The sequence below is a fragment of the Electrophorus electricus genome, chromosome 9, assembly GCF_013358815.1.
Source record: "Electrophorus electricus isolate fEleEle1 chromosome 9, fEleEle1.pri, whole genome shotgun sequence".
Classification (NCBI taxonomy): domain Eukaryota; kingdom Metazoa; phylum Chordata; class Actinopteri; order Gymnotiformes; family Gymnotidae; genus Electrophorus; species Electrophorus electricus.
Genome location: NC_049543.1, coordinates 6,753,151 through 6,779,277, shown reverse-complemented (window position 1 = coordinate 6,779,277; position 26,127 = coordinate 6,753,151). Strand labels below are relative to the sequence as shown.

The following is a 26,127-nucleotide window of genomic DNA, read 5'->3' as shown; positions in this document are numbered from 1 at the left end:
CTCAAAAACTGTGACCCACTTTCCCTGCTGGTCTGATATGAGGAATTCTAATTTACTAAGAAAGGAATTGCGTTAACATTTGCTTAAAACAAAGTTGACAGGGAAATTGGCAACTTGCTAAAAGGTGGTTTTTACAAGGTGAGGTTTCTATTTGAAACAGCCGTTTGCAGCATGCAGCTCTTTAAAAAATCTGGAACTAATGCATAATTAGCTAGAGATCCTGAATTTTGTGTGCTAGCCTTCACAGCAGTCTTGAGGTCAGCATCCTAGCAAAGTCATCCTGATTCATGCAGCATTGCCAAATCAACTAATAACAGTTCCTGCCTTGAAAAAAATAACTGAAAAGAATCTGGTTTATATATATATATATATATATATATATATATATATATATATATATATATATATATATATATATAACCCCGGCTACCTCACTGTATCTTGGTATCATCAATCTTAGAGGAAGTAAAATATGTACAGAAGGCAATCGAGGGGAATCTACAATCATGCACTGATTATGATTATAATATAGACTGTATCTGCTGTTGGCAAACTACATCTTTGACATTGTACCAACCCAACACTAGCTGCATTTTGGACTTGAATTCTGTGCCAGGTGATGTTAAATCAATTTCCCGAACATGCCACAATACATGACAAATTAACTGTCCTTTACTTTGGCACAAATGTAGTCAAATGTGATAGGCTTAGGGTACAGCGTCCGATTTCCTTCGCCTCAGAGCGCGCTTGATGAGTACTTCGCTCTTGTTATGAGGTAAAGGACGATGTCTTGATGTCCGCCAAACGCCGCAATGTGCAAGGCGCTCCATCCGTCTCTGTTAGCCAGACGGATATCCGCGCCGAACTTTACCAGCAGTTTCACTAACTCGAGGTTCCCATCGATTACGGACTGGTGGAGCGCCGTTTGTCCCTCTGGTCCGAACGAGTTGACGTTAAATTCACAGTTGGTCATGTTCTGCAGGAGCGAATGGAGCTCCTTCGTGTTGCCTTTCTTCAGGGCTTCCTGAAACACTCTTTGACGCGCAGAGCAAGTCATGTCCGCCTGGCTCATGATTTCAGCGGGTAGCCTCGCTGCGGAAGACGACTGAAATCCACTGCTTCCTTACTGTACTCGCTCCTAGTTCTATTTAAAGGTTGGTGTTTTGGGGGTAAGAAAAAAATAATCCACCTTAGAAATGCCTAGACCAGTCAGTAGCGATTAGCAATCGTCACTTGAGTGGATACGATGGCTGGGTTGAAGTATACCCTGATTCAAGAAAGAGATTAAATTACTTTGAACATCAGATATATTCCTTTCCTACAGTTCACGTGTTCTCCGGAGCAGTTGCACGGTATTCACTCAACTTTCTCACGTCCGTCTAGTTTGAGTTGGCAACTTCAACAGTCCATTCTGCTTTCTGTAGTCCGAACGGCGACAAACTCTGTTCGGGATAAATCTGTTTAAGTAGGTAGGTATAATGTATGAAACAGTGAACGTTTAAACCATTTAAACAACGGTGGTGTAATCTTCGCAAAATTACAATTCCTGCAAGTATTCTAATGCACAACTAATGGTTGAAAGCGCACTGGCATATTACCTTGATGGTTCCCTCGAGCCGGTCTTGACCGTCCGTACCTCTCTGCGCGCTATGAGATCCAGTCCGTATCCTCCGTTATAGCTAATCCCGTCTATTCCCCGGTTGAGTTCATTTGAATAACAATGGCCAGTCATAAACTTCGTCTGTTAGGGGCGGGATTTATGGTCATCTTTTTTTTTAGGCTGTAGGGAAACCAGCGGTGATTATTCACTTTGCAGAAACGGTGTTATTTAACAGAATAATCTTAAAATGTAAAAAAAAATGTCTTAAACATTTGTTGTTGCTGTTGTGGGTAGTGTTTAATTCCAAAACTCCACAGACAATTTTCGTTAAATGTCACTTTAGTTTCTCAATACACATTCGCTTATAATATTGCGCAGAGATTGCTCCATCGCTTTTGAAGTCTTAAAAGTACGTTTGAGAGTTTCGCAGGTTCTGTTTCCCTATTCACCCACTTCTCCTTTCATATTCATGGTTTTAACTTTAGGAAATAACAAATTAAAATTAGAAGAACAATATATCAGCATACTTGGAATATATATATATATATATATATATATATATATATATATATATATATATATATATATATATATATATATGCAATTTGAAAGGAGGGTTACATCTGCATGTCAACAATTCATAAGTTTGATACGTGGTGGCAAATGGGAGAGTAATAGTGTCTTTTGACAACAGTTTAAACACTCATAAAGTGACACAGAATCCAAGAGAAGCGTGGAGACGAGACTATGCATGCTGGTTTTGCATTAGCTAGCATGCACAGTCTGGCACAATGAGCAAATCTTAAACTAGGCTGCTGGGTGACCCAAAGACGCATGATGAACAACTGACAAACAAAAAAACCACCTGACAAGCCAAAATACTCATAAGAACTGAAAGCATTAGGATGGGAGTTTCATTTGCTTTCTCTGGGTCTTAAATATTCATTAGATTAATATTCTTTTCCTCTCAATGGCACTACAGCAAAGTGAATGGATGTAAGATATGATATATGCCATACAGACATGCACTTAACATTTTCTAGATATTTGGGGTTTAAGTGAATATAAATATTTAATTATAACTTTCAATGATTTATTTCACGTACTTTTCATATCTTGAATTATAATCCAGATTTTGAAATAAACTAAACAGTAACTGCTGAAAACCCCCCACCATTTTGAAGAAGTCTTAACTGTCAGACTTGACCGAACTTGTCTGGAGATAGTGTGCTTTCTTTGAATTTATTGTGCTTTCTTCCCTCCCATTTCAATAGACTTCATTCAAATGCCCTAAAAAATCTCTGGCAGTGTGACAGGATCTCAGTGGTCAGGTTGCAGTGACGTTTCAATAGGGAGGGTGGCTCAGTTGGGATCCAATTTTAAACCACGTGCTCAAGGACCGTGGGAAAGAGTCGAGTCTTTCTTCCCAGCATAGGCCCATGCACAGTTTTAGAGAGAGAGAGCAAACGAGGGAAAGAGAGTGAGAGAGTAGACTAAGCTAAAACAGTTGCCTGTGGAAAGTTGGCATGTAGAAAGGATACCAGAGACTGCATGGAGGTTTGATAACCTCGAGTCAGCTAATGGGAACCTTATCAACTCTTACAAAGTAGAAATTTTAATGTCAGTTGCATAGGAACCAATGGCAGATACTTTTCTCAACTGAGGTAAACATTGAAGCAGGTATTAGGTTTGCAGAATGGTAGGGGCGTGTAGAAGGTAAAGGGTTTCAAGAGGCCACACTCCCTGTTCCTGACTGTGACCTATTGATTATGCATGGGAACTGACCCCTGCTGCTAAGACCCCCCTCCACCTCTCATCCTCAGCCCACCACCCCCAAGCTCAAATACCTCATGACTGGTCAAGCTTAACAGATAACAAGCATGAAGCAAGACTCAATTACCTGGGACAATGACTGGAGAGCTGACAGCTTGGAAAGTATACTGATGTTATCGGCACGTCTGTTTTAGAGCAGTTCTAGCCTTCTTGCAAACGAATCTGGCAAATGGATCCCCTGCTATTAAAAGAAAGAAAGAAAGAAAGAAAGAAAGAAAGAAAACAGTGGTCATGTTGGTAGGATGAGCCTATAATAGTTTAATGTCATGTCCATAGGGTTGTGGACTGACCCATCTTTGAGGATATGATTTAGTGTAAAGGGAGATGTCAGGTGTTGTGGAAAGGGCAGCTCTATTGCAGATGTTTGGGGTAAAAGCCATGGGCACTGTGCCTGGAGGAGCACTCATACTGTTGACCTGCAGCGTCAGACATTAGGAATGTCCTGTTTGTCTTGGTGTGTTTGTCCACTGTACAGTGTATTATGCTTACAAGGTTGGCATTTGTGGTAGTGTGTGCGCATACGTGTGTATGTCAGTTTGTGTGTGTGTGTGTGTGTGTGTGTGTGTGTGTGTGTGTGTGCGTGTGCGCGTATGTGTGTGTCTGAGAGCCAGTGAGTACCGGTCTGGGCGTTTGATACCTTTGTGTGGGAACCAAGCTGCTTCCTGCCCTTGGACCACAACAGCAAGAGCTCCTATTGCCTGTACACATAAGGTCAGGAACGAAAGAGAGCAAGCAAGTGAGAGAGAGAGAGAGAGAGAGAGAGAGGGTTAGAGAGAAAGAAAGAGACAGAGTGAGCGAGAGAGAGAAAGAAAGAGGTGGAAAAAGATTGAGCAAGAGAAAGTGAGAGAGAGAGAGAGAGAAAGAACTGCAAATAGTGCTACATCTACAAACATTTTCATCAAATTACCTCTAAAAAGGCAAATTATAGGCATCTATCGTGTTATGAACAGGCATCAGGGGATGGTGAATGTACAGGCTGAGTGTGTGTCCCTGCTGAGCTGCAGCATGAACTTGCATGCTCACGGGGTCGCGGCAGAAACGCGAGCGGTGCTCGAGCACTGCCCACCCTCCTCCGTGCGCATGCCTTCCTGTTCCCCTCCCATTCCCAGCCTCTCTGTTTGGCGCGGATATCCCCAGGAAAAGGCGACACACATCGACACACATCGTGATGTCAGCAGCTGCAGCCCTCCACGGTGGGAACTTTAAGGAGCGAGTCGCTCAGCCGGGTTTCTTGCACGGCACAGGGGGTGGGGTGTTGGATGGAGGGGAGTCCTCCTAATGCTAATGGAGACCGGGGCTTGCGTTTCACGGCTGGTCTCTAGGGGTTCTTCTCCTTCCCTTGTCTGCACTTGAGCTCTTGTGTTTCTGTGTCACCCCAGTGTACATGTAGAGGCAACAATTTGGGTACTGCATGAACGTTGTTGGATAATTGGCTCCCTACTCAAGGGAACCATCTGAAAGCAGGTTTCAGAGAATAACATGTTTTGAGGTCTCTCTGACAAAGCTGTATTTAAGTGGTGTTCCCATGGCGATTCATTTAATTCACCTTTAAGCAGATGTCTTTAAAGATAGGGTTTCATGTCAATTTAACATTTGGTGAGACAGTGTCTCTTTCTATAGAGCTGTTTTCAGTTTTCTTGCCAGAGTTCCCAAACCCTCCAAAACAACATGCACATATGCATGCATACATGTTGGTGTTCCCTGGGATATTAGTGGACCTATTACAATTTTTACAACAACAGATGATTTTGTGCAAAATGTCTCCAAGGGATTCATAGTTCTGAGTGAATATTAGCATTAAAATGGTCCTTCTCAACCAAATCATTTTTAGTTTATTTCAGTGTAAGACAGAAATACTGCATTTGACCTGAATGGAGCAGATACTCCATTTCAGTCTCAAACAAAATCAGGACCAAATGAAGGTGATCTGACATGCTTAGATTACAGAGCCAAATGTATTAATATGAACACAGTTCAGTTATCTTTGCGTTAGAGATCATTTCATTTGGACCGTGTTGGTCTAGAGAGTTTAACAACACTGACCTCTGCAGGCAATAAAGAACGTCACAAGTCACGGTATAATGCTGCGCCAATCTTTACTATTTGTAAAGCTTAGCTTAGATAAGACAAAGGATTCAAAAAGAGTAACCAGGCAGTATTGGCATGAAAATACACACACACACACACACACACACACACACACACACACACACACAAAAAAAACCCTTTTCACTGATTAACTACCATTTCTTAACAGTATTAAAATGATACATATTACAGACATAAAAATGATCAAAAAATCATAAAAAGCAAAAAAAGGTAATGCAAAGTTACAGGGACATTTGGACATCATCATAAGAAGTTAAATACTGTCCTATTTAAAACAATGTCCTTCACGCTGGCGTTAGAGGCAGACACAAAATTGACATCAGCCAGTTCTTCTAGGTCATCGTTTCTGTTGCGTTGCTGCAGGTAGGAGGTTTGTTATCAAAAATGTCATTAATTAACCTTCTTTCATCCTTCTTTTGTGAAATGTCACATCGAATATGTTAATATGTGATTGGTGGCTTGCTTTGTTCTTACCTTGGTTCCGTAAAAGGGCAAGGATCTGGGGAGCGGTGGGGATAGAGTATCTTAGATATATATTTTCATAAACAGTAAGAGATTGATGGGTGTAGTATGACATCAGAATAACTTGTACAGAAAGTAACTGCTGCTGCATGGCCAAGGTTCAAATTGCCCTTTTAACCTGAGAGAGGATCAGCCATTTCCGTCCAAATTGTAACACTAATCCTCGTAACAGAAACAGAAAAACTGGTCTTAGACCAGTTTTAAGGGGCAACCTTCACCACACTTTGTTTATCTGGAGTCCAGGAGAGATTATATTTACTCAGTAAATATCACAAGGGCCATGATCAGTTTCACAATGCTCATCTCGGTCTAATGTGTTGTTTTATTGCGCACTTTCTTCCAGAGCTTCAGAAATACCTTTAATGACTGGTACAGCAATGGACTCTTCGGAAAATCCCAAAGACAAGACAAATGACCTGAATTTTTCGATCAGCTCAGGCCTGAGAACTGGGGTTCGCCCTAAAACATACATGGGAAGATTACTTACTTATACTAATATCAGTGGCTCAGAGCGTTTATTTAACACGGGACTGCAGACGCATCAGGAACGTACCATAGAGGGCCACCTGAGTGTACTCTTTGTCCATCTTCTTGTATTTCAGAACCACCCCATATTCAGTATAGTTGGTCTCCACCACCGTGATGTCTTTCATCATCTTGTGCCCTTACAGTGAAGAAAATGATGATTACACTCATCATGTCTTTTATGCGGAGTGCCTGCCTGCACGTTGTATAGAGAGTTGTAGACATGAGATGACACTGTGTAGACCATCAGACTATTTTGATTTTAAGAAAGATACAAAATCTTGGTATCAGTGAAGTACTTTGACAAACTGTCTGTTTGGAATAGTCTGTTCTGCACATAGGATCACCTCTGTGACCAATTACTTGCCTTTGGCTCACTAAAGCAGAAACCGGTCTATGTGTCTTACTTTCATGTTTCTCAAGTGTGTACTCACACTGGAAGAACTGCTGTTAAAAGAGGAAGTGTGGCTTACTTTGACTGAAATAGGTAAACAGACCAGGAACATCTGTCTTCTCATAAACATAAAAATTGGGGAAGCAACCCTTTGACCTGAGTATGAAAATAAAGAAGACCAGTCAAACAGGAAAAAAGGCCATTTGATCCAGGCAATTTTTTAATGAGTAAATATGCATGCATAATAGCATTACTGACAGCATGCATTGTTTGTATGCAAATACAGGGGACAACCCCCTCCATTTTGCATCTTATTTTCAGGGCAAAAAGAACCATACCCAAGCAGAGTCCACATGGTCAGATTGGCACCTCCATTTTCATTCGGTAGTAGCAGGCCCTTTGAAGTCATGACTTGGTCTTTGTATTTAATGAATGCCGGGGTTTCATATGCAATGCCCACACGGTACCATTCACCTGCAAACTAACATGAAGGTCGACAGCCGTTAGATCAAAGGCATGCGTTAGAAATTATTTCTTTTTCATTATGGTGGAGTTTCACTTATTTATATTACTCTTTTTAAGTGGGTTAAATTCCTACATCAATTTAATTTAGCAACTTATTCATATATATTTACATCATATGACTGTTTACAGATAAACTAGCTTTTTATGTAGTCATTAAAGGCATGACACTATTCCTTCCATTCAGCGTCATTCCTCTGGCACTGAGTTTGTTCCTAAATATCTGTTTCTGGTGCATAAAAAGTGCAAAAACATCTCAAAGAGGAGGGCTGAATGAAGCCTAAATTGATTTACTTCTGAGGTATATTAAGAGGTTCTCAGGCTGTGCTGGGTAGAACTGCATAATTTTGTAATCCTGTTTGTTTTTAAATTCGACAATTCTTTGCCAACCTGAAGTGCTTGATAAATACACACACACACACACACACACACACATTAGTTCCTTGGCCACACACATTCTCACAGACAGAGATCAAAGCATTCTTTCCTCAGTTGCTTTTTCCACTCACCTGCTGCAGATCAAAGTCCTGCTGGGGCTGGACATCAGTGAAATGGAGACAGTGTGTCCACAGCACTATGCTACACAGAACCGCGACGGCCAGTATCATTTTGGACTGTGATCCAGATCCTGTGTTGAAGAGCAAAGCTCACACAGCTAAGCACTGATGGGGGGCAGAGTGAACAGGCTGTTTCAGGAACTTGCTGGTTTTTATGCGGACGGCCAGCACTGGGAAGTCCCTATAGCTGAGCATAAGCCAGGCCCCCTAAACACCAGGCATATGCTAATGTTATTTAAAGGGGAACTTAACAGTATGGCCCCTACAAAGCGTTGAGGCAAGTATTACAGAACTACAGAAATAGTATGCTCAGCAGGCTCACAAGCCTGTGATTTTTTATTTTAGATTCCACAGTCTTTAAATGACCCATTTTCCTCTGGCTAAAATTCAGGAGACACTCCTGGAAAACTTCAAGCTGCAGCATGCTTTCCTCATGCCAGCTAATACCGTTAAATATGTTTAAAGTCATCAACAGTCTGGTATTGTACTTTCCAAGGCTAGAATGAATAACAAATTAACAAAACACCCCCATACAAATTATTTTAGATGACGTACCATGACCATAAAGTATGGTATGCCAGCATAAGAGCCCATCTAAAGTCTTTCAAATCAGTTACACACACAACAGTTTTAACAACTGGAGACAGATTTGCAGTGCAATGATTACAAGTGCAGCAAATTCTGAGGCCATGATTTACACAATAGCCTGTTTGATAAAGTGTTCACAAAGCTGACATTGCCCCAATATTTTCATCTTACATGTGTTTTGACAATGATATTACATACCTGGAAAGAACCAGTTGGGTACCAAAATTTCCAGTAGCAGTATCATCTATGTTAATCCGACATCCATGTAAAATATTTAAAGGAACACATTGCATCTATCTATAGGCTTTAAAAGAAGACCACATGTTTAACTAAACCTCTCCTGTTTTCATTAAACAGAAAGATTATATACAATAAGATTTGTAGCACAATTTATTAAAGAGGGGTGGGGTTCTCTGTCGCAACAACACTCTCTCTCTCAAAAAAAAAAGGAGCATTAATTTATTCACCCTGTGATCATTACAAATTCCAAATGTAAATTGAAATTTATGTTCATTATTCTTCAGTGTGTTAGTTTGGTGCTTTCTCACCAACATTTGCATGAGTGAACATCAGAAGTTTAGCTTAGTGAATCTGTAATTTTGCATTGTTATCGAGTGTGACAATGTCTTTGTACAAAAGTGGATTAATCAAGTACTTTTAACTGAATTTCAGTAATGTGAAGCACTGACAAACATATGGCACAAACACAAAGTTTTTGTAAACAGTCACAAATTTGGCATCGTAAAGAGTTAGAAGTTAACACTGTAAGAAACTCTTATTTGCTAAACTATCCCTGACAGAGTTAGCTTCACAGTATACAATTCTGTTACTATACTTTAGTAAAGACTATTACAAAAAACATTTTTCTTAACTAATCAACTTCTTTAGAAATATTTTATTTCAGCATAGTGCATTCCTCTTTTGTAAGAGTTAGTCATACTAATTTTTGTGTAAATAGCAACTAATCACAAGATGTTCAAATTTTGGTGAATACTATGTATTCAGTAACTTTCCAACTTTGGTGTTGACTGTGAGACAAGAACATTCATCTTAGCGATAGAGAGTTCTTTTAAAATGGGCCTGAATCTCCTCCAGCGTTTTGCCTTTAGTCTCTGGGACGAAGAAGATCGTGAAGATGACATTGAGCGCACAGAGGCCTGAGAACATCCAGAAGGTTCCCGCACTGGTTATGAGATCCTGCGGGAATGACAATTTAACTTTTAGCATCTTAGAAACTCGTTGATCATGTTAGCGGTCACACTTCTTTTGGGGATGTTGATCCAAAGGCAGAATCCATAACTGAGCCCTAATCTGTATCTTGTAATGACAGTGACATTTCCTAAATAAACAGTCTGCTGAGTCCAGCATGCATACATTTCTGACCTCTCATCTTAAAAGTGAGCTACTCACCATTACCTTGTCTACTAACAATGTCCCAGCATGATTTAAGCAAAAACAGCTAACAGAATAAAAATGCTCTGAAAAATTATATATTAAGACAATAATTGCAAACACTAATGCTCAAAAACCAGCTGATAGCTTTTTATTAACAGTACTGGGTGAAGACCTCACCATGAGGTTCTGGAAGGTCTTGGTGACTATGAAAGCACAGGTCCAGTTGGTGAGCACACAGACGGCACTGCCAAACCCTCGTGCCCTCATTGGGAAGATCTCAGACATGACCAGCCAAGGTGTGGGGCCCCAACCCAGTGCAAAGCCTATGGAACATACACATGCTAATATGTAAACCTTACTTTGACAAGACCCCCATTTGACACTCTCACAAGGAATAGATAAGTCCTTTCATGACAGTGATGCTGATAATTTCAAATCTCTAGTGAAATATATAGCAACAGCAGAAAAAGAAAGACAATCAGGATGCCTTTAAGAGGTATGTAAACTGACTACATTAAATTATAGAAACTGCTGAATGAGGACTACCATAAAATAATCCAATGAACTATTGAATAAATAACAGGTATGGCAAAATCCATTTCAATATTGTTCACATATGAACACATATGGATAAAAATACAATGCCAAAGTAATGCTTGAACTTATTTTGTGTTACTAAGGAGAAAAATACAAACCAGTTATAAAAACACCCATGCTGGCAAGCGCAAGCCATGTCAGGTCATTCGGTGGTGTTTCACTCACAGTGCCATGGGTTCCACTGAGGGCTTTGAGCAATGAGGAGTTACCGTGCTCCATTGTAGACAATTTAAAATAAATACCAAAAACAACTTCACTCACACACATGGCAACACCTGAAGAGCAAAACAGGAGATTACAGAAAGGATAAAGATCAGAGTCTGGCCAATGCAATGTGAAGCAAGTCCTGTGAAGTAAGTTAATTCATCGTGATAAACATGGAAGGAATGAGGAGGGCGTGCTAACCTGACAAGATGAGGAGGACTTTCCTTCCAGCTCGATCCATGATTAAAGCTGCAACTGCTGTGAAGACCACCTGAGTGGCAGCCACCACCACTGTGGCAATATCGCTATTCTGAGACACAACAGAAACATTCATCACAAATGTCCCTGTAGACACCATAGCACACTACACTGTACCTATCAAATCCCTGAGTTTTAATCAGGATGCAGGCTATAGCCTAGAATAAAATGGTTTTTCCAATTCCCAGAACTTCCCTAAACTCCTACCTTGAAGTGTGCTTGTTCAAATATAGTCTCTGCGTAGAACATGATGGCATTGATGCCAGTAAACTGCTGCAAGAGCATCATCATGACACCCACTCCTAAAGGCTTATAGATGCCAGGGTCTTTCAGATCAGCTAAACTGAAGTGTCCTTCCTGTAATTACAGTACACCGTTATAATCAGACCAAACCTAGAAAGACCACATATTCTGTGCTGGGGCATCGGCAAATCCTGACCTCTTCTCGAGAGGCCTCCTCTATCCTGTCACACTCCCACTCGACAGGAGCATGGGGCCCCCGGAGGAAGCGCAGTGCCTCTTCTGCCTCCCTCCTCTTCCCCCGAGTCAGGAGGTAGCGCGGTGTCTCCGGCATAAAGCACATGAACACGAGCATCACGGTCGGAGGGATGGCGCAGGTGATGGCCAGCCAGCGCCAGCCCTGGAACAGACCTGGGAGAGCAAGTCAAGCCATTGTTCAAGTATGCCTTATATGAAGTAACAGTTCAAGCACAAAACACGCACATTGTGTGAGCTGTTCTTTTAGCTGATACTGACTCTAAGTGTATACAAGTCTGTTGTAAAGCTAGCTCAGGCCATTTTCTTAAATGACATAGGGGGGCCTTACTAAATGAGGCTCTCGATCATAAAATAATGCAGAAATCTATGGTACAAGCAGCATAGTCTGGCAGACTCTACTACAATGAACAAGTTATTAATTTCCCAGCCATAAACAGACGAGTAGAAAGAACTTTCGTCATCCCTGGCAAATGTAACCAGATTGGATTGTGATGCTGAACACTAATAGATTTCACTGTGAGTGCTTTCATGTTGCCAAGCCTTTTGAAAGGCAGTTGTTATGACTTAATAGCAACTGACATATGAAGTGAATTTAGCTAGTTGTATTTCCTCTTGGATACAAAGCCTGTTTTATTGCAGTGTTGGAATTAAGCTCTGCCTCAAATCAGGTGAAATACCATCAATTCCTTGTATTCTAAGAATGATTTCCTTCTTTGTATACAGGAATGAATGTATAAAAAAGTGCTACCTGCTATGTAGGCTCCCATGATACCTGTCACTACCATGAGCTGCACACAAGAGCCCACTGCTCCTCTTACACGTTCATGAGCCATTTCTGAGATGTAGAGCTAGATCGACAAAAAAAAAAGGAAAATTGCAAGAGGAACACATAAATGGCATAACTCACCCCAAACACTTGGTAACTGAATGAAAGCTACTGAGGATTACAGAGCATGCTCATTTGTGCAACTCTACTAGTTTAGTCAGTCAGTTCTTAAAATGTCAGCATTGGCACAAGTCTAGCCCTTTAATTTAGAGAGATTTATTAAGTACCAAAGTCAGGAAATTGAACTGACAGGGCAACATATTTTCTTAATCAAAAAACTGAATTTCTACTCAAGATTAATTGACATTTAGGAGACCTAAATGCTTAATTTTAGTGATTTATTTGTAAAAGGTTAGCTGTAAAGGGCAGTGGTAGCTCAGTGGTTAAGGTACTTGACTTGTAATCAGAAGGTTGCTGGTGCCAAGTTGCCACTGTTGGGACCCTGAGCAAGGCCTTTATCCCTCAATTGCTCAAGTTGTACTCAGTCATAACTGTAAGTCGCTTTGGATAAAAGTGTAAGCTAAATGCCATAAATATAAACCTAAAATGTAAATGTATACAATGTGAACAGTTTGCCCCAGTTAGAAGTAACCAATGAAATTGGTTTAAGGGTAAATTTAATGACTCTTTCAAGTACCGATGAAGGCACCAGCCTGCAAGTAACGTCTGAGGATTAACCACAGCTAAAAACGTACCTAACTGAATTTATTGTTTCCTTTCCAAAATAGCTTGGCAGGATGCCAGCTTAGAGAAAAATACTCTTAATGTGATGCTTTTTAGCCACACCTGAATTTATCATTCCAGCAGTTCGGTTGTGAATATCTATATCAAATGAAAACTCACAGGCACAACAAGAGACGTCACGCCGCTGGCTAGACCAGTAAGTATTCTTCCTACATACAGCATCCAGTGATTCTGAGCAGCAATCATGATGGTGAAGCCAAAGATGAAGGGCATGGCGCAGAACATGAGAGTCAGTTTGCGGCCAATCCTCTCCACTACCCAGCCTCCCAGCAGACCTCCAAGACCTGCTCCAATCGTGACCACAGACTGCAAGAGACACATCATATATGACACTGCCAGAGAAGTGCGTTCTCTCAAAATGTCGCAGAATCACCATGGTCTGCCAGCTCCTAATCTAGCCTTATGAAGTGCCACCTCAGCAAAGATGTTCAAGTCTTGCTTTGCAAATGTTAGTTGGGTCTGCAGTCAAACCATGCAAACCTTTGCCTTTTAATGTCAAAGAATGATAAGGAGGAAATGAGGGAGTCTTCTCGGTGCTTGTTAAACGGCTATGCAACTTTTAAAATGATCCTTAGATTCACCGTGTTGGTGAGAGGTTCGTACCCCAAACCAGGAAGCCTCTTCAGCAGTGAGCCTCAACCTCTCATCAGAGTTTCGCTGCAGATCTGGTATGGCAGGCGAACTGTAGCCGAGTACAAATCCAAAGCTGAGGGGTCCCAGAACAGCTGCCAATGTGGCTAGGAACAACTTCCCATTCTTTACTTTTCTGAAGTACAGAAAGATGTAGTGAAGACAGAAGCTCAAAACACAATTGTAGTACAGGTCCTCGTAAATCGAGAATTCTAAGTTAAGCAGAGACAGACCGATGAAGTAAGCTAGCCATTATACGTAACCCAAATATACCGAGTGGATGGTTTCGAATGAATTACTAGTTTAGTTTAGGAAGTTACATAAATAAGATTAAAGAACACTAGCAAAGTACCCCAGTGAATTACTTACTCCAGATATGCGTCCTGCTCTGAGCGACCCTCTATTGTTTGCACGCTATTCTCCTCTGCCAGTAGCGGCCTCGACTCTTCTTCATGATTCATTATGTTACACAGACAGTTTATTGTTGGAAACCCGAAGTTGTTTTATTTTCTTAAACAACTTGTAAACTACAATGCATTACGTTTACTTATACTTCTTAAACCCGTTGGACTTAACATCCCATGTGTCATAGCCAGACTCAGCAAAACATCTTGGGAAAAGAGCCCAAATTGTTGTCAGCTGATGTGCATGCTGACAACAATAAACTCACTTCCGCCTCAGCTTTCAAAATAAAAGCCAATGTGAGATTGCAATGTTGGACTAGGAAATAAAAATCACAAGCCTCAAATTACCGTTTCCGGTCATTTAAAACGTATTTGTAGAATACGATTAACATTAATGTCTTTTTGCACCGCCTGAAAGTGAAATCAAACATGTCGTTTTATTTAAGTTTAATGTGCAGATGTAACAATAGACTTATTTTCTGTTCCATTCCAGCTAGTGTTCCCATAGTTACTTTGTTTCCAACTTGGCTAAGTACCAGACTACTTGCTTGTGGATTTGATTTTGGTGTAGTTAATTCCTTGATTTTGGTATACTTAATTCCTTGATTTTGGTGTAGATAATTCATTTCACATATCTGAAAATTCCAGGTGAGTAACTAAAGTGTATGGTAGTAAGAGATGTAGAGATTTTTGTAGTTGAAAGTTGTAGTGAAGTACACAAAGTTTTCGGAGAAACAGGACGTTTCGGACAGAGGTTCTTCATCAGCTGTGCAAGCAAAAATGTTTCTGAATGAATGCTTCTTTCTAGGATAAGGAACCATTAGAAAAAGTGGGCTAGATGTTTAAATCATAACATTCATTCCACGGGATTGTAAAGTTCTGAGAATGTAGATCAGTGTGGTCAAGTTCTACCTTTACCTGAGTTTAATGACCACTGAGAATGAGAGTTTTGTTTTCACGTTTCTATAAAGCCAAAGTAAAAATATAACACCCTTAAGTCATATTCATGTTTATGTGTTGCTCTAAGATGGAGATCTTAAATGGGGCAGAGCCAAAGAACACATCTTCACGAGAGGCTGCAGTGCACAAATTGTTTGGCTCCAGCAGAATTTTCCAGACTTCAGAGTTAAAACAATACAGGCCAGATTTGTGTGCCAATCTTATATTAAAGGATAAGGCAACCAATCAGTAAGTTTTTGTATTCCAAGAGTAATTAGAACAGCTATAATGCCAATTTTCAAGCAGCTTTGATGACACTGACCTGGCTTTTGTGATGTGTTCTGTAGTCATGAAGCAGGCCTTTTGGCTGCGTCACAGTCACGGTTTGCACACGCTATCACGTGTTTCTCAAAAGCCATAACACTACAGCCAGAGCAGGTAAGAGCCCAAAAATGTATTAAAATGGTGCTTTCTATTGCGAACACAGAAAGATACATAAATAAGGGAATACATAAGTAAGGGAATATTCTACTGTACATTAAATGGCTTTTATGCATCTCTCTCTCTCTCTGTAGACTCAACTCTATGTAGACAGAGCCGAATCATATCTTCAGTTGTGTGACTTCAATTCTGCTGCCCTTGACTACAAGCACGCCTGCTATCTGAAACCCCAGACGAGGGCCAATTTTGACCGCCTCGCGTTCATTTATTACTTGCAGGTGACTACAGTGGATTCTACATTGGAGCTGCAGTAGTGGCTGTGTACAGTTTTAGCAAATCGGACGATATTAAATCACCTCACTGTGGATCAGTTCAGGGTCAGCCCTGCTGTTGGCGCATACAGACCCAAGCGGTTTAGTCCAAAAGGAAGCTCATTTACTCTCAGTGTCATATCAGTCTTGAGAGACTGTGCACAAGTCCCAGCGGAGGCCTTGTGTGAAAACAGATGCTTTTAAAGCAGAAATGCTGTGTTGGATGAAGACATTTGTTTTGTCTTATTTTTATTTTATATTTATTCTAAAAAGGGACAGTGTCGTTGTGATCAAGGGATGTTCTTGGCGGCACTGGAGTCCTTTGCCAAGGCAATCGAATTGAGGCCAGACTTTAGACCTTATCACATGAGAAGGTCAGTATAAGCCTGTTGTTTAAGATGCCAAACAACTGTTAATTTACATCATTGTGATCTCTCTAACTTGGTATTCCTTTTAAAAGTTATCGTATTTATAACTGGAGTATCTAATTCCTAGCCATCTAAAGCTTTCGTATTGTTGATCTCAGCCACCAGCAGAGGGTGGTGTGGCTCTATCAAATACTGTCCCATTGTAGTTCTCCTGAGTCTGTTGCTGTGTTCTCTCTTGTACCTAAAGCCTGAAGTATATTCAAGAAGTAAATGTTCACTAAAGCGTCAATAAATATAATGTAATGCATATGATACTCTTTAATAATTCCTATGAAAGTCCTATGAGTTATTACTGATATAAACAATCAAAATAACCCACTACAGACAATTTCTGTCTCTCTCTTTCCCCTTCATTTTTTCTCTCTCTAGCTTGGTATGTCTATCCATGCTAGGCCGTTACTCTGACTGCATTCGCCTGGTTACTAATTGGCTTGAAACTGACACCCCATCACCTGACCTCTTCACTCTAAGAGCTCGATTGTACCACCGACTCAATCAGGCAACTAACACGCCACACATCTCTCACACAGCCTAGTGTAGTTTCCTCAAGACCAATGGTCTCAAAATGACTGCATAAGTGAATAAAAAGAACTGGTGAGCAGAGAAACACTTACATCCTTCTGAAGGATATCACTCTCTCTTTCAGGCCACTATGTGTTACTTTGACCTGAAGGCCGCTTTGAGGCTGGACCCAAGCTGTTCACAAGCGCGGGCCCTGCTGGAGGAGTTGGAGCAGGCAGCCGAGCACTCCCGACAGCAGGCCATCACGAAGGCTCTGGAGGGAGAGCTGTCGGACGCTCTGGCCAAGATGACCACAGCTCTAGAGCAGAACCCCGAGAAGGCACATTATTACATTTTTAGGTAAGGGGATTGAGAATAATGCTAACCTGTTCTGCATGACTGCTGCTCCTGACTTTTGCTTTTGGGAATGCAGTGTTTATAAGGAGGATGTGGTGCATGTTGTAAAGGTCTTTGTTCCGAATGAGTGCTGAACTACACCATATGCACAAATGTGGATGGAAGTATTTACACTGGTAATGGGCTGATTTCGGTATGTTGAATCTGGTAGCACAGTAAGTATTATAGCATTATCGCAAATTCAGTTTTAGCACATATCCATGTAGTCTATGGCGGTACGCTTAAGTACGCTTACTACATGTTAATTATGCAAATCTGCTTTGCCACAGAGGAACGCTTTACCGCAGACTGAATGACTTCCCCGCTGCCATAGAGGACCTGGCACTTGCTGTGGAGCTCGGCGGGGAGCCCGAGCGCTCAGTGGCTCTCGAGGAGGACGGGCGTACCCAGCTGGCTCTTGCTTACAATGACTTTGCCGTCCACTGCTTCTCCTGGGGCTTCTACAGCGAGGCCATCATGCTTCTGACCAGGGCCATCTGCGAGCGGAGAGACGAGAGTGGCCTCTTCATTAACCGAGGAGGTGAGTGCGTAAGCAGGATGGCTGTCACTCGGCAGGGGCTTTGTGTTTGTGCAGTACAAAAACCAGTTGGCTGAATTCCCTGCAGTGGTTTATGGAAACTGGTTGCTTTCAGCCAGTTAAGTTGCCATTTCTGAATGACCCACCTGTGTTAAGTTCAACAAGCCGGTTTCACCTCTAACATTGTTGACATTGACCAAAGGGAATGAGAGGGCCATTTTGTTGTGTCTGAGAGGGATTTTTTTTGTATGTCCATTTACATGTGTGTACATTGGTCTTGCAGATTGTTTTTATAAGCAGAAAGAATGGCACTTTGCCCTAGCCGACTATCAGCAGGCTGACGAGCTGGACCCCCACAGCACATCCATTCGCCTTCGCCTGGCCACCATTCACAACACCCTTGGCCTGAACAGTTACAATGACCTGTAAGTTATGCTAGTCAAATATGATTGCTCACACCATCTCGAACGCCTCAGTGTTAGCCCAGTTTTTTATTTGGTTCTGAGAACTAGTGAAGGCTCTGAGGCATATTCTTGCGTCACTCGGCTCAGGAAGTTCCAGGAGGCAGTCGAGAGGTTTTCTGCGGCCATCGAGTACGAGCCTGGAGTCGCGCAGTACTACAGGAACCGGGCTAAGGCCCACCGCCGAATGCATGGAGTGGAGGAAGCGAAGCAGGATGCCATCAGTGCCCTCATCCTAGATCCCTCTAGTGATGAGGCAAGTCCATGGCCTTCTGTTTGTGAGCGATCAGCATACTCAGGAACTCTAGAAGTACTAAACAGTGAAAGAACTTTTGCTGTGTCTTGCATCTGTCTTACCACATTGTTTCATTTCACACTGAATAATTGTGTTGCTTTCAAATTATTTATGGAATTGTCAGGAGAATAACACACATTACAGACCTTATTATGCCTAATATGTGCAGTATGGGCGAGAGTCAATGTTTGTTAAAACTTTTCTGCAGAATCTGTCCATAGCAGTTAGAATAACATAACTCTAGGGAATTTAGAGGTGTCATTTTGGGGTTGTCATTTGGGTTATCCTTACTGTCAGATTTCAACAAAATAGCCATTAGTTAAATACATTTAGCATACTAAGGATGAATGAAGGAATTTGTGTTTATAGCAAATTACTAAATTATGATACTAAATTATATTAGTATTACATGTCAATAATGCTAATAGTTATAATGGTACTATTATTAGCACGTGTTGATGTGACGTTTTGCATAAAAGAAGAAAGGTGTCAACATTTACCATCCTTCATATTTAGTTTAATGCAGAAGAGGAGGCTAAGTGTGTGCCTTAGGCCTGTGAAATCCACACTTGCATTATCAAGATAATGTCCAGCTGAACACCGTGTGTGTTAATTACAGCATTTTTTGTATTGTCGGGGATGTCTTGTGCTCAGCTGGTGCCTCTGGTGCTGAGCCTGTTCCCAGGCTGTTCTCTGTCAGACGTCACATCCAGCACCACTGCTCAGACAGTCCGAGTTGGGCTGATGGCTCAGATTCAAGCCTGCAAAACAACAGCCTCTCCTGCATCAAGGTGCGAGAAAGACACGGGTTACATGAGCGCATCCGTGCATAACTCACAGGGTTATTTACGTATTTGGGGCCACAGTGGCATAATTCGTTCTAGTGGCCTGAATTTGCTCTCTCCCTCCCCCCCCAGACTCTCTGAGAAGCTTGAGAAGATGGTCCTCGAATGTGATGCTGATGGCCAGTTAGACACAGACTGCCAGAGCTTGTTGAGCGGGGAGGAGGTGGAAGCAGGACTTGAACCACATGTTTTTCCTCAGCAGCTGGCTAGGAGCAAGGAACAGGTACCTGCCCAGGATCGCCAGCCGCTGCTGTAAAAGGAACTGCAGCTCCTCTGCTGCCTGACGCTGGCGGCTTTTTATAAACATGCTGTTAACAATGTCCACGCATTTCTGCTCTTTAAAGTTTAATTGACGTGACGGCCCCGTTTTGTAGGTCACCCATGTCCGCTGAAGGTACCCCTCTCCGCATTGTCTGTTCAGGTGGTCCAGGCTGTAAGGACGCTCTTGCAGCAGAGACAGCCTCTGTGTCACATGGGACCTCGCCTTGCTCCGCTCCGGGCCGCCGTGCACACCCTGGAGCGAACCTCCTCCGCTGCCAGGCGTTCGTATGCCTGGAGGGACTTTGGGGGCATCGGCCTCAGTTGCTAACGGCCTTGTCAGAATGGGTCATCAGTAGTGCGCTGTCATGACTGGAAGTCTGACCTGAAGCAAGGGAGGGACAGGAACTCTGCAGCATCCAGCCAGTCTTAATGAGGCTTGGGGCCGCAAACCATGTAGCCGTTAATAATGGCACTCTGCTTGAAAGTGGAAGTGCGCAGTGTGGGTGTGGAGGGATCGAATCGTCTTAACTGGAAATACTTGTGAATAGACAACTCGTAGACGATTCTGAAATAAACACTGCAATTGTCAGAGCAAGAGTCTTACTTAAAACCTGATGGGAACTATCTAGAGTCTGTCATCACAAATGTGTATTGATTGGCCAGAATGGGTCTCTGGTGATTTGAACACATGAAGTTTCAATGCAGTGATTGACACCAACCTAAATATAACATACATGGCAAACCAATGAGTTCTTGTTGTCGTCCATTTCTATTACAGTCATTTCTGTCACAGAGTAACTCCAGTATGGGTTTCCATGTTGAGCAGTGTAGGAAAACTGGGGGAAATGGCACCGTTGTTGGGAGTTCTGTACTGGACTTCTGAGAGCGGAGCATCAGGCCACAGATGGAACTGTGTAGAACCCACGGCATGCGCGTGACTTTGGGGGTTTATTCAGAGGGAGGCTCGGTTATGTAGAAAAATAGCTCCGAAGATCATTTCTCTGTGGCTGTTCAGTTGTGAGAGTTTTGTGTGGAGCAGCTGCTCTTGAGCAGCTGGGAGAGCAGCTGAAATAGAGAGAGACAGATCGAGAGAGAGAGACGGATGAGGCAGACAGTGAGAGGGGCTGGGATGCTGTCTAGAAAACACCATAACAGCTGATCCCAAGCTTCTGTTAGACCCTTCCATACAACCTCACTCAGATGGCGCAACACATACTTGGAGTCTCTGGAGCAGAATGCTAGACTTTTTGGCACATTAACAATAGAATGTCAGACATCATATGGTGTTCTGAGTTGAATGTTCTTGCCCAAATGATCACATTTTTCCCTGGAAAATTGTAGACATCCGTTATAATCTGTAATTAACCATACACAGTCGCTGACCAAGGGGGAATGAAAGATTGTGCAGCTGTCAGGAGGATAACCACACACGTCATAGACCTTACCATGCCTAATACGTGCAGTAGAAGCAAGAGTCAATGCTTGTTAAAAAACCCTCTTATAGAATCTGTTCATAGCGATTACGGGAGTATAAATCTTAGAAAATTAGAGTGAGATATCATTTTGAGATTGTTCTATTCTTACTATCAGATTTCAGCACAAAAAGCCTTTAGCAGAATGAGGTTGAGGGGATTAGTCTGTGATGTCCAAGGCATTTAAAACCAGAATGGAGGAGTCTACCTAACAAGGGCAATATCAAACCATCATGACTTAAAGAATGGATGAAAGCTCTGGCCCTAAGTCTGTAAATCTCAATCTTCCAGGTCATTTCCACCTCACGGGTCTTGGTTTTGTCACCTCTCGTCTACGTCTTGGTCTCCCGCTCTGGGCAGGTATACCCACTGCTTGACATCAAATTCAAGTCTGTTTTTGTAACGCGAGAGATTACTGTCCAGCATTTGTATGCCTGACTCAGGCTGCGCTATTTGGGCTGAATGATGAAACAGAGTGAAGTTCTCAAGTGTAGCTTCTGTTTCGAGAGTTTACTGCTTATTCAAAAACGAACCGCGGTACTGAGGCTGTTGTAGACTGTGGAGAGGAGCCAAACCCTGCTGCCTCCATCCAGTCTCAGTGAGCCTGACACAGATTGAACCTTGTGGTGGCGAAGCCTGGTGGAGTTTCCTCAGACAGTGCGTGCGTGTGTGGGGGGCCCGAAACCGCGAACAAAGTGCTTTCGAACAGACAGCGGCCATAAAGGAGCTCAGAAGTGCTTCAAACTCGTGCAATAAAAGTGTCCAGTTACTCTTTATTTGGCAGGGGCTGGGTCTTGCAAGAGAGAGACAGGAGCTAGCAGTTTCCCCCCCAGACAAAAACACCTTTCTCTGGGCACAAGAGTCGACAGCCTGGCCCCCGGTCCAAAGAATGCTTTGCGGACCAAAATTTCATTCACGTTTGGCAGAAGACTGTTTTGTTTAAAACATGTCGCGTGAGTTTGTACTTTTTGGATGGTGTCAGGAGTAGGCTGATGGATTGAGAGGAAATGGATGGAAGTTTAGTGAAGAGAAAGTGAAGGGAATTAATGCTAAAGTTTCTTTACTCTAAACTTTGTGGACTGCACTGATAAATGATCTTTTTTTTTACATGGAAAAAAATAGTAACAAACCTTTTTATTCAAAATAAACATTTTCAATTTATTTAACCATTTTAGTTTTTAAAAAAGGAAAATAAATCATGAAATCACAGCATTAAATAGTACTGTTATTACAATAAATAAATATATGTACCAGAGTTACTAGAATATTGGGTATGACATTTTAAAAAAATCTGCAAAATGCACTGGAATAAACACATTACTTTCCACCTGCTGCACATCATTATGAATGTTTGCTTCTTGTTACTGGAACAGTTTAGTTCCTTTTACTTGTGTTTAGATGTCTAACGTACCAGATGACATGAGGATAAATATGAAGATTAACACACTTTTTACAATCCTGCTGTTTTTCAGTGTCTTAGCTGTATTTCACAGGCCTCTCTCTGAGAGAAACATAGACAAGTGCTCCCTCCTGAGATACATCTTAAAAGACAATTTAAAATGTCTGCTGTGTTTTGCGACTCACTAACTTTCCAGCTGGAAGTGAGCACCCTTAGTAACCCTAAGATTACTTGGCTTTGTGCAATCACTTATTTACCTTATTCACATGTTTCGAGACAAAGGCCTTCATTCCATACTCTCCCTGACTGTACATGGACAATTGTGGATGTTCCTTCAGCGATATGTCGTGACTGCATAGGCTGAGTGCATGTCGTTTTACACATACTTGACCTTCCTGAAGGTTATCCAACTCTTCTTGCTGTTGATTTGCCATGGTTGTGTTACACAGTGCGCGACGGGGAGTGTTGCGAGGCCAGACCAGGTCCGCAGGCCCGCATCCAAGGCCTTCGGGCTGTCGTCCAGATCGTCCGAGCGTTCAATTTTACCGGAGGCTGGGAAGTCTGTGATCAAGCAGTCAAACAAACCACCGATCCAAATGTTATGGTTTCACCATTAACCCTGGATGAACGCACATCTTTTTGGCCCGCTGTGTATCAATGAACAACATGCATTCTAGCCCTACCGCTACAAGAAATGAGTGTCATCTTAAAGGGGCTTCATACACAGCAGCAGAGAGTGTAGCAGTTGAGTTTGGCCACATTGCGGCCCGTCCCCGCGTAGCGATTCTTCTTGGGGAGCAGCAGCACGAAGGCGACCGCCAGCGACAGGTGGTAAAAGCTGTGCACATAAGCATAGTCCCATTCCTACAGGCACAAACGGAGGTCATTAGCACAGGCCTGGTCAGTCACTTCAGGGCACCATACTGTGACGCTCAGACAGCAAGTGCGTGTAGAGTTATTTATTTATTCATTTATTTATTTTTACCTCAAAATAGAAGCGGAGCATCAACGCCAACGCCCCAAAGCAACACCCTGGCCCCACTTGCTGGGTGTACACACTTTTATCTGGATACAAGCCCTTCTTTTCTTTCATTTTTTGCAACTGGAACAACAGATGAACCCAGTGCCTTTAGGACACAAGCGGATAAATGCATAGCCGTAAAGATCTACACTCATCTACTCCCTTTCATTCACTCATCTATTCCCTGAACTGGAGGGCTGGATGCATGCCCCTTTGGCTCCAGTGGCACTACGGTTCTAGATCCAAGAGCAGATGACGGGCAGCGTGGGACATGTCTCCCTCATTCACTCACCCACTTGACAGTGATCATCAGCACAGCTGTGCCGATGGGCCCAGAGTAGACGCCATAGCCCCAGCGGTCCTGGTAGATCCGCACAGCAGACGTGAGCACTCCAAACATGGTGAGTGTGGAACGTTTGGGCTCGTCAAAGTCCCCCAGAGCTGGACGAGGGCAGCGAACAGGAGAAAATGAACATATACTCTCCGTCACCACATGGGCGCCATTCCCAGACGTAAACACATGTCTTATTGTTAGCAAGACTCTCAAAAATTAATATTCAACTGTCGTCTGGTATAACGACGGTTCATGCCACGTTCTGTGAGACTGTTCTTGCATGCCAGAGTGCTGTGAAGACTTGCAAGAGTCCAAGCTACAGTTCACATTATAAACCCCTCACTTTAAAAATCAAAACCCTTTATGGCAGTATGTTCAGGGTGTTAAGATAGAGTGCCATTACACTTACCCAATAATGTGACCCAGATGGAGATAGAAGTGCCATAAACGCTGAAGAACTCCATTAACTCATACTTCATGAAACACAGAATGGACAGGCCTGGTCCATCACATGCATGGTAGATCTGAGAAATTAATAGAAAGGCCATTTCTGCGCATGTTCATGGCATCCACACTACAACACTATCACGGCAGCTGAATGGTGGTCATGAATTGGAAGGAATGATTGTAAAAAAAAAAAAAAAACTGCCTGCAAATACAAATTATGATTATATGGCACACAAACGATGCGGTATGAGCTCATAAACCTCTTACCGATGTGAAGAACATGGTGAAGAAATAGACCATGGCCTCCATGTGGAAGCCTCTCTTGGTGGCTACGCTGGCTGCAGGAAGAAACACTAGACTGCTGATGGTAGGCAGCAACATCTTAGCAATAATCGCCCCCATTTCTGCCTTGTGTGAATCTTCCTGTCCAGTCAAAGGGCCCTTAGGAGGTTCTCTGGGTGCAAAACAGCTCAACGAAGTCCACAGAGTTGGGGGCTGTACTGGAGAGAGCAGAGAGCAGCTTCACGGTACACATGCTCACAGGGCTACAGCTGACCCTTAGGAGGGTCTTTAAAGTTTAAATGGCCCAGGGAACAGCAGAGAGGGTGGCATGTGCCCCTCCTGCGTGAGTGGAGCAGCTGTTCGCATGGGGCAGGTGGAGAGGTGCAGGCCCCTAACCACCACCCCGCTCTGCACTCCCAACCCACTCTTTTCCAGATTCTACAAAATACACCGGTGTGACGCAGAGCCAAACCCATTTGCAGAGGCGTGCAAGTTATGGTAACTCATTTTTTACACCCTTGGAGTGGCCATATCTTAATCCTGTCAAAACCTCGCCCAAGTACTCTATGCTAAGTATGCCAAGGCTGCCCCCTGGTTGGGCGTGAACTGCAAACTGATTTCTTTGAAATATGTTTTTGCTTCTTTGTCAGTCAGTCTGGGCTGCGCCGTGTTGAGTCTTTCTCGTGTTGTTCCTCATGGATGAATTGATCCTCAGCAGCGTCTGGAGAAACAATGGTCTCTTTTGGGTTATTGACCTTGGCCGTGCAGGAGGGATTCACTGTACCTGTGTACGTCATTACTGCTTTCCTGACGTGAATGTGGTTCCAAGTGGTAAAAGTGTGTGATTGATTTAGGGGAAGCGACATGGCAGTGTTGTGGTGCTGGGAGACCCGTAGAGGTTATTGAACATTTGAGGATCCACAGACAAGGCTGGTGTCTTCTGGAACTGAGAGGAGCAGAGGGGCATGGTCTCGTATGTATATTTCAGATTATGGATTGAATCACCATATCATGGCAACCTATCTCTCTTTATTCCAAGCTTAGTTGTAGATTGCAAAAACGTTTCTCTGTAGGCCAAGTGAGTTCTATCCTGCTTCATTTATTTAGAAGAGAATATTAGAATCAGTGGAACTTGCAGTCACATAAACAAACTCGAAGGAAAGAATTAAGCATTCATGAAACAACTTCTTTGTATAACAGTACAAACCGAAGCCATAGGTCCAGCACTTCAAGTTGTTTTAGTATAAAGGTCACCAGATGACATAGAACACTGTCACCCTGGAAGATCTGCAAATTTTATTTTTTCATTTTCTCGTTTGACACCAAACATTGCCATATATGCATCCCCATCAACACAGAGAGTTCTCATTGTGCTATTTCAAGAAAGAGTGAGAGGCTAGTTATGGGTTTAGTGGCTACACACAGTTGCCCTCCACCCTCAGCTGTCGCACCTGCCTAATAGGACACAAAGCACGCTGTGTTACCAGGGTGGATACCCCCCCACCCCCACCCCGAGCCTCGCAATCCCTAAGTGACTTTGCAAATCTATC

At 42.6% G+C, this 26,127-nt stretch overlaps 5 protein-coding genes across 6 annotated transcripts; 1 reads left to right on the top strand and 4 right to left on the bottom strand.

Annotated features, from left to right (window-relative positions):
- Window positions 1-426: 426 nt before the first annotated feature.
- nrarpb (NOTCH regulated ankyrin repeat protein b) lies at window positions 427-1,701 on the bottom strand. Of its 2 annotated transcripts, none has more exons than XM_027002826.2 (2): window positions 1,599-1,701; window positions 427-1,442 (listed from the first exon to the last, which is right to left on the bottom strand). In XM_027002826.2, exon 2 carries the CDS (start codon window positions 1,070-1,072, stop codon window positions 737-739), a length of 336 nt encoding a protein of 111 aa, XP_026858627.1. In that variant the 5' UTR covers window positions 1,073-1,442; window positions 1,599-1,701; the 3' UTR covers window positions 427-736. The 2 variants fall into 2 exon arrangements, with proteins under 2 accessions (XP_026858627.1, XP_026858628.1); XM_027002827.2 differs by having other exon boundaries at window positions 427-1,457; window positions 1,599-1,696.
- Window positions 1,702-5,512: 3,811 nt separating this feature from the next.
- lcn15 (lipocalin 15) lies at window positions 5,513-8,207 on the bottom strand. The gene is made up of 7 exons (XM_027002899.2): window positions 8,015-8,207; window positions 7,322-7,464; window positions 7,063-7,139; window positions 6,618-6,728; window positions 6,422-6,523; window positions 6,017-6,041; window positions 5,513-5,899 (listed from the first exon to the last, which is right to left on the bottom strand). Exons 1-7 carry the CDS (start codon window positions 8,111-8,113, stop codon window positions 5,875-5,877), a joined length of 582 nt encoding a protein of 193 aa, XP_026858700.1. The 5' UTR covers window positions 8,114-8,207; the 3' UTR covers window positions 5,513-5,874.
- A 188-nt stretch (window positions 8,208-8,395) lies between these two features.
- Window positions 8,396-14,445, bottom strand: slc2a8 (solute carrier family 2 member 8). Its single transcript, XM_027002927.2, has 10 exons — window positions 14,172-14,445; window positions 13,776-13,938; window positions 13,272-13,478; window positions 12,351-12,450; window positions 11,544-11,755; window positions 11,312-11,461; window positions 11,048-11,156; window positions 10,741-10,917; window positions 10,223-10,368; window positions 8,396-9,847 (listed from the first exon to the last, which is right to left on the bottom strand). Exons 1-10 carry the CDS (start codon window positions 14,261-14,263, stop codon window positions 9,701-9,703), a joined length of 1,503 nt encoding a protein of 500 aa, XP_026858728.2. The 5' UTR covers window positions 14,264-14,445; the 3' UTR covers window positions 8,396-9,700.
- An 871-nt stretch (window positions 14,446-15,316) lies between these two features.
- Window positions 15,317-20,346, top strand: LOC113572940 (tetratricopeptide repeat protein 16). The gene is made up of 12 exons (XM_027002912.2): window positions 15,317-15,394; window positions 15,493-15,583; window positions 15,721-15,864; window positions 16,171-16,271; window positions 16,695-16,824; window positions 16,972-17,186; window positions 17,513-17,763; window positions 18,044-18,185; window positions 18,312-18,477; window positions 19,171-19,307; window positions 19,434-19,584; window positions 19,783-20,346. Exons 4-12 carry the CDS (start codon window positions 16,195-16,197, stop codon window positions 19,948-19,950), a joined length of 1,437 nt encoding a protein of 478 aa, XP_026858713.2. The 5' UTR covers window positions 15,317-15,394; window positions 15,493-15,583; window positions 15,721-15,864; window positions 16,171-16,194; the 3' UTR covers window positions 19,951-20,346.
- Window positions 20,347-23,210: 2,864 nt separating this feature from the next.
- mymk (myomaker, myoblast fusion factor) lies at window positions 23,211-24,697 on the bottom strand. The gene is made up of 5 exons (XM_027002934.2): window positions 24,563-24,697; window positions 24,258-24,372; window positions 23,807-23,955; window positions 23,479-23,595; window positions 23,211-23,357 (listed from the first exon to the last, which is right to left on the bottom strand). Exons 1-5 carry the CDS (start codon window positions 24,695-24,697, stop codon window positions 23,211-23,213), a joined length of 663 nt encoding a protein of 220 aa, XP_026858735.1.
- Between the last annotated feature and the right edge of the window lie 1,430 nt (window positions 24,698-26,127).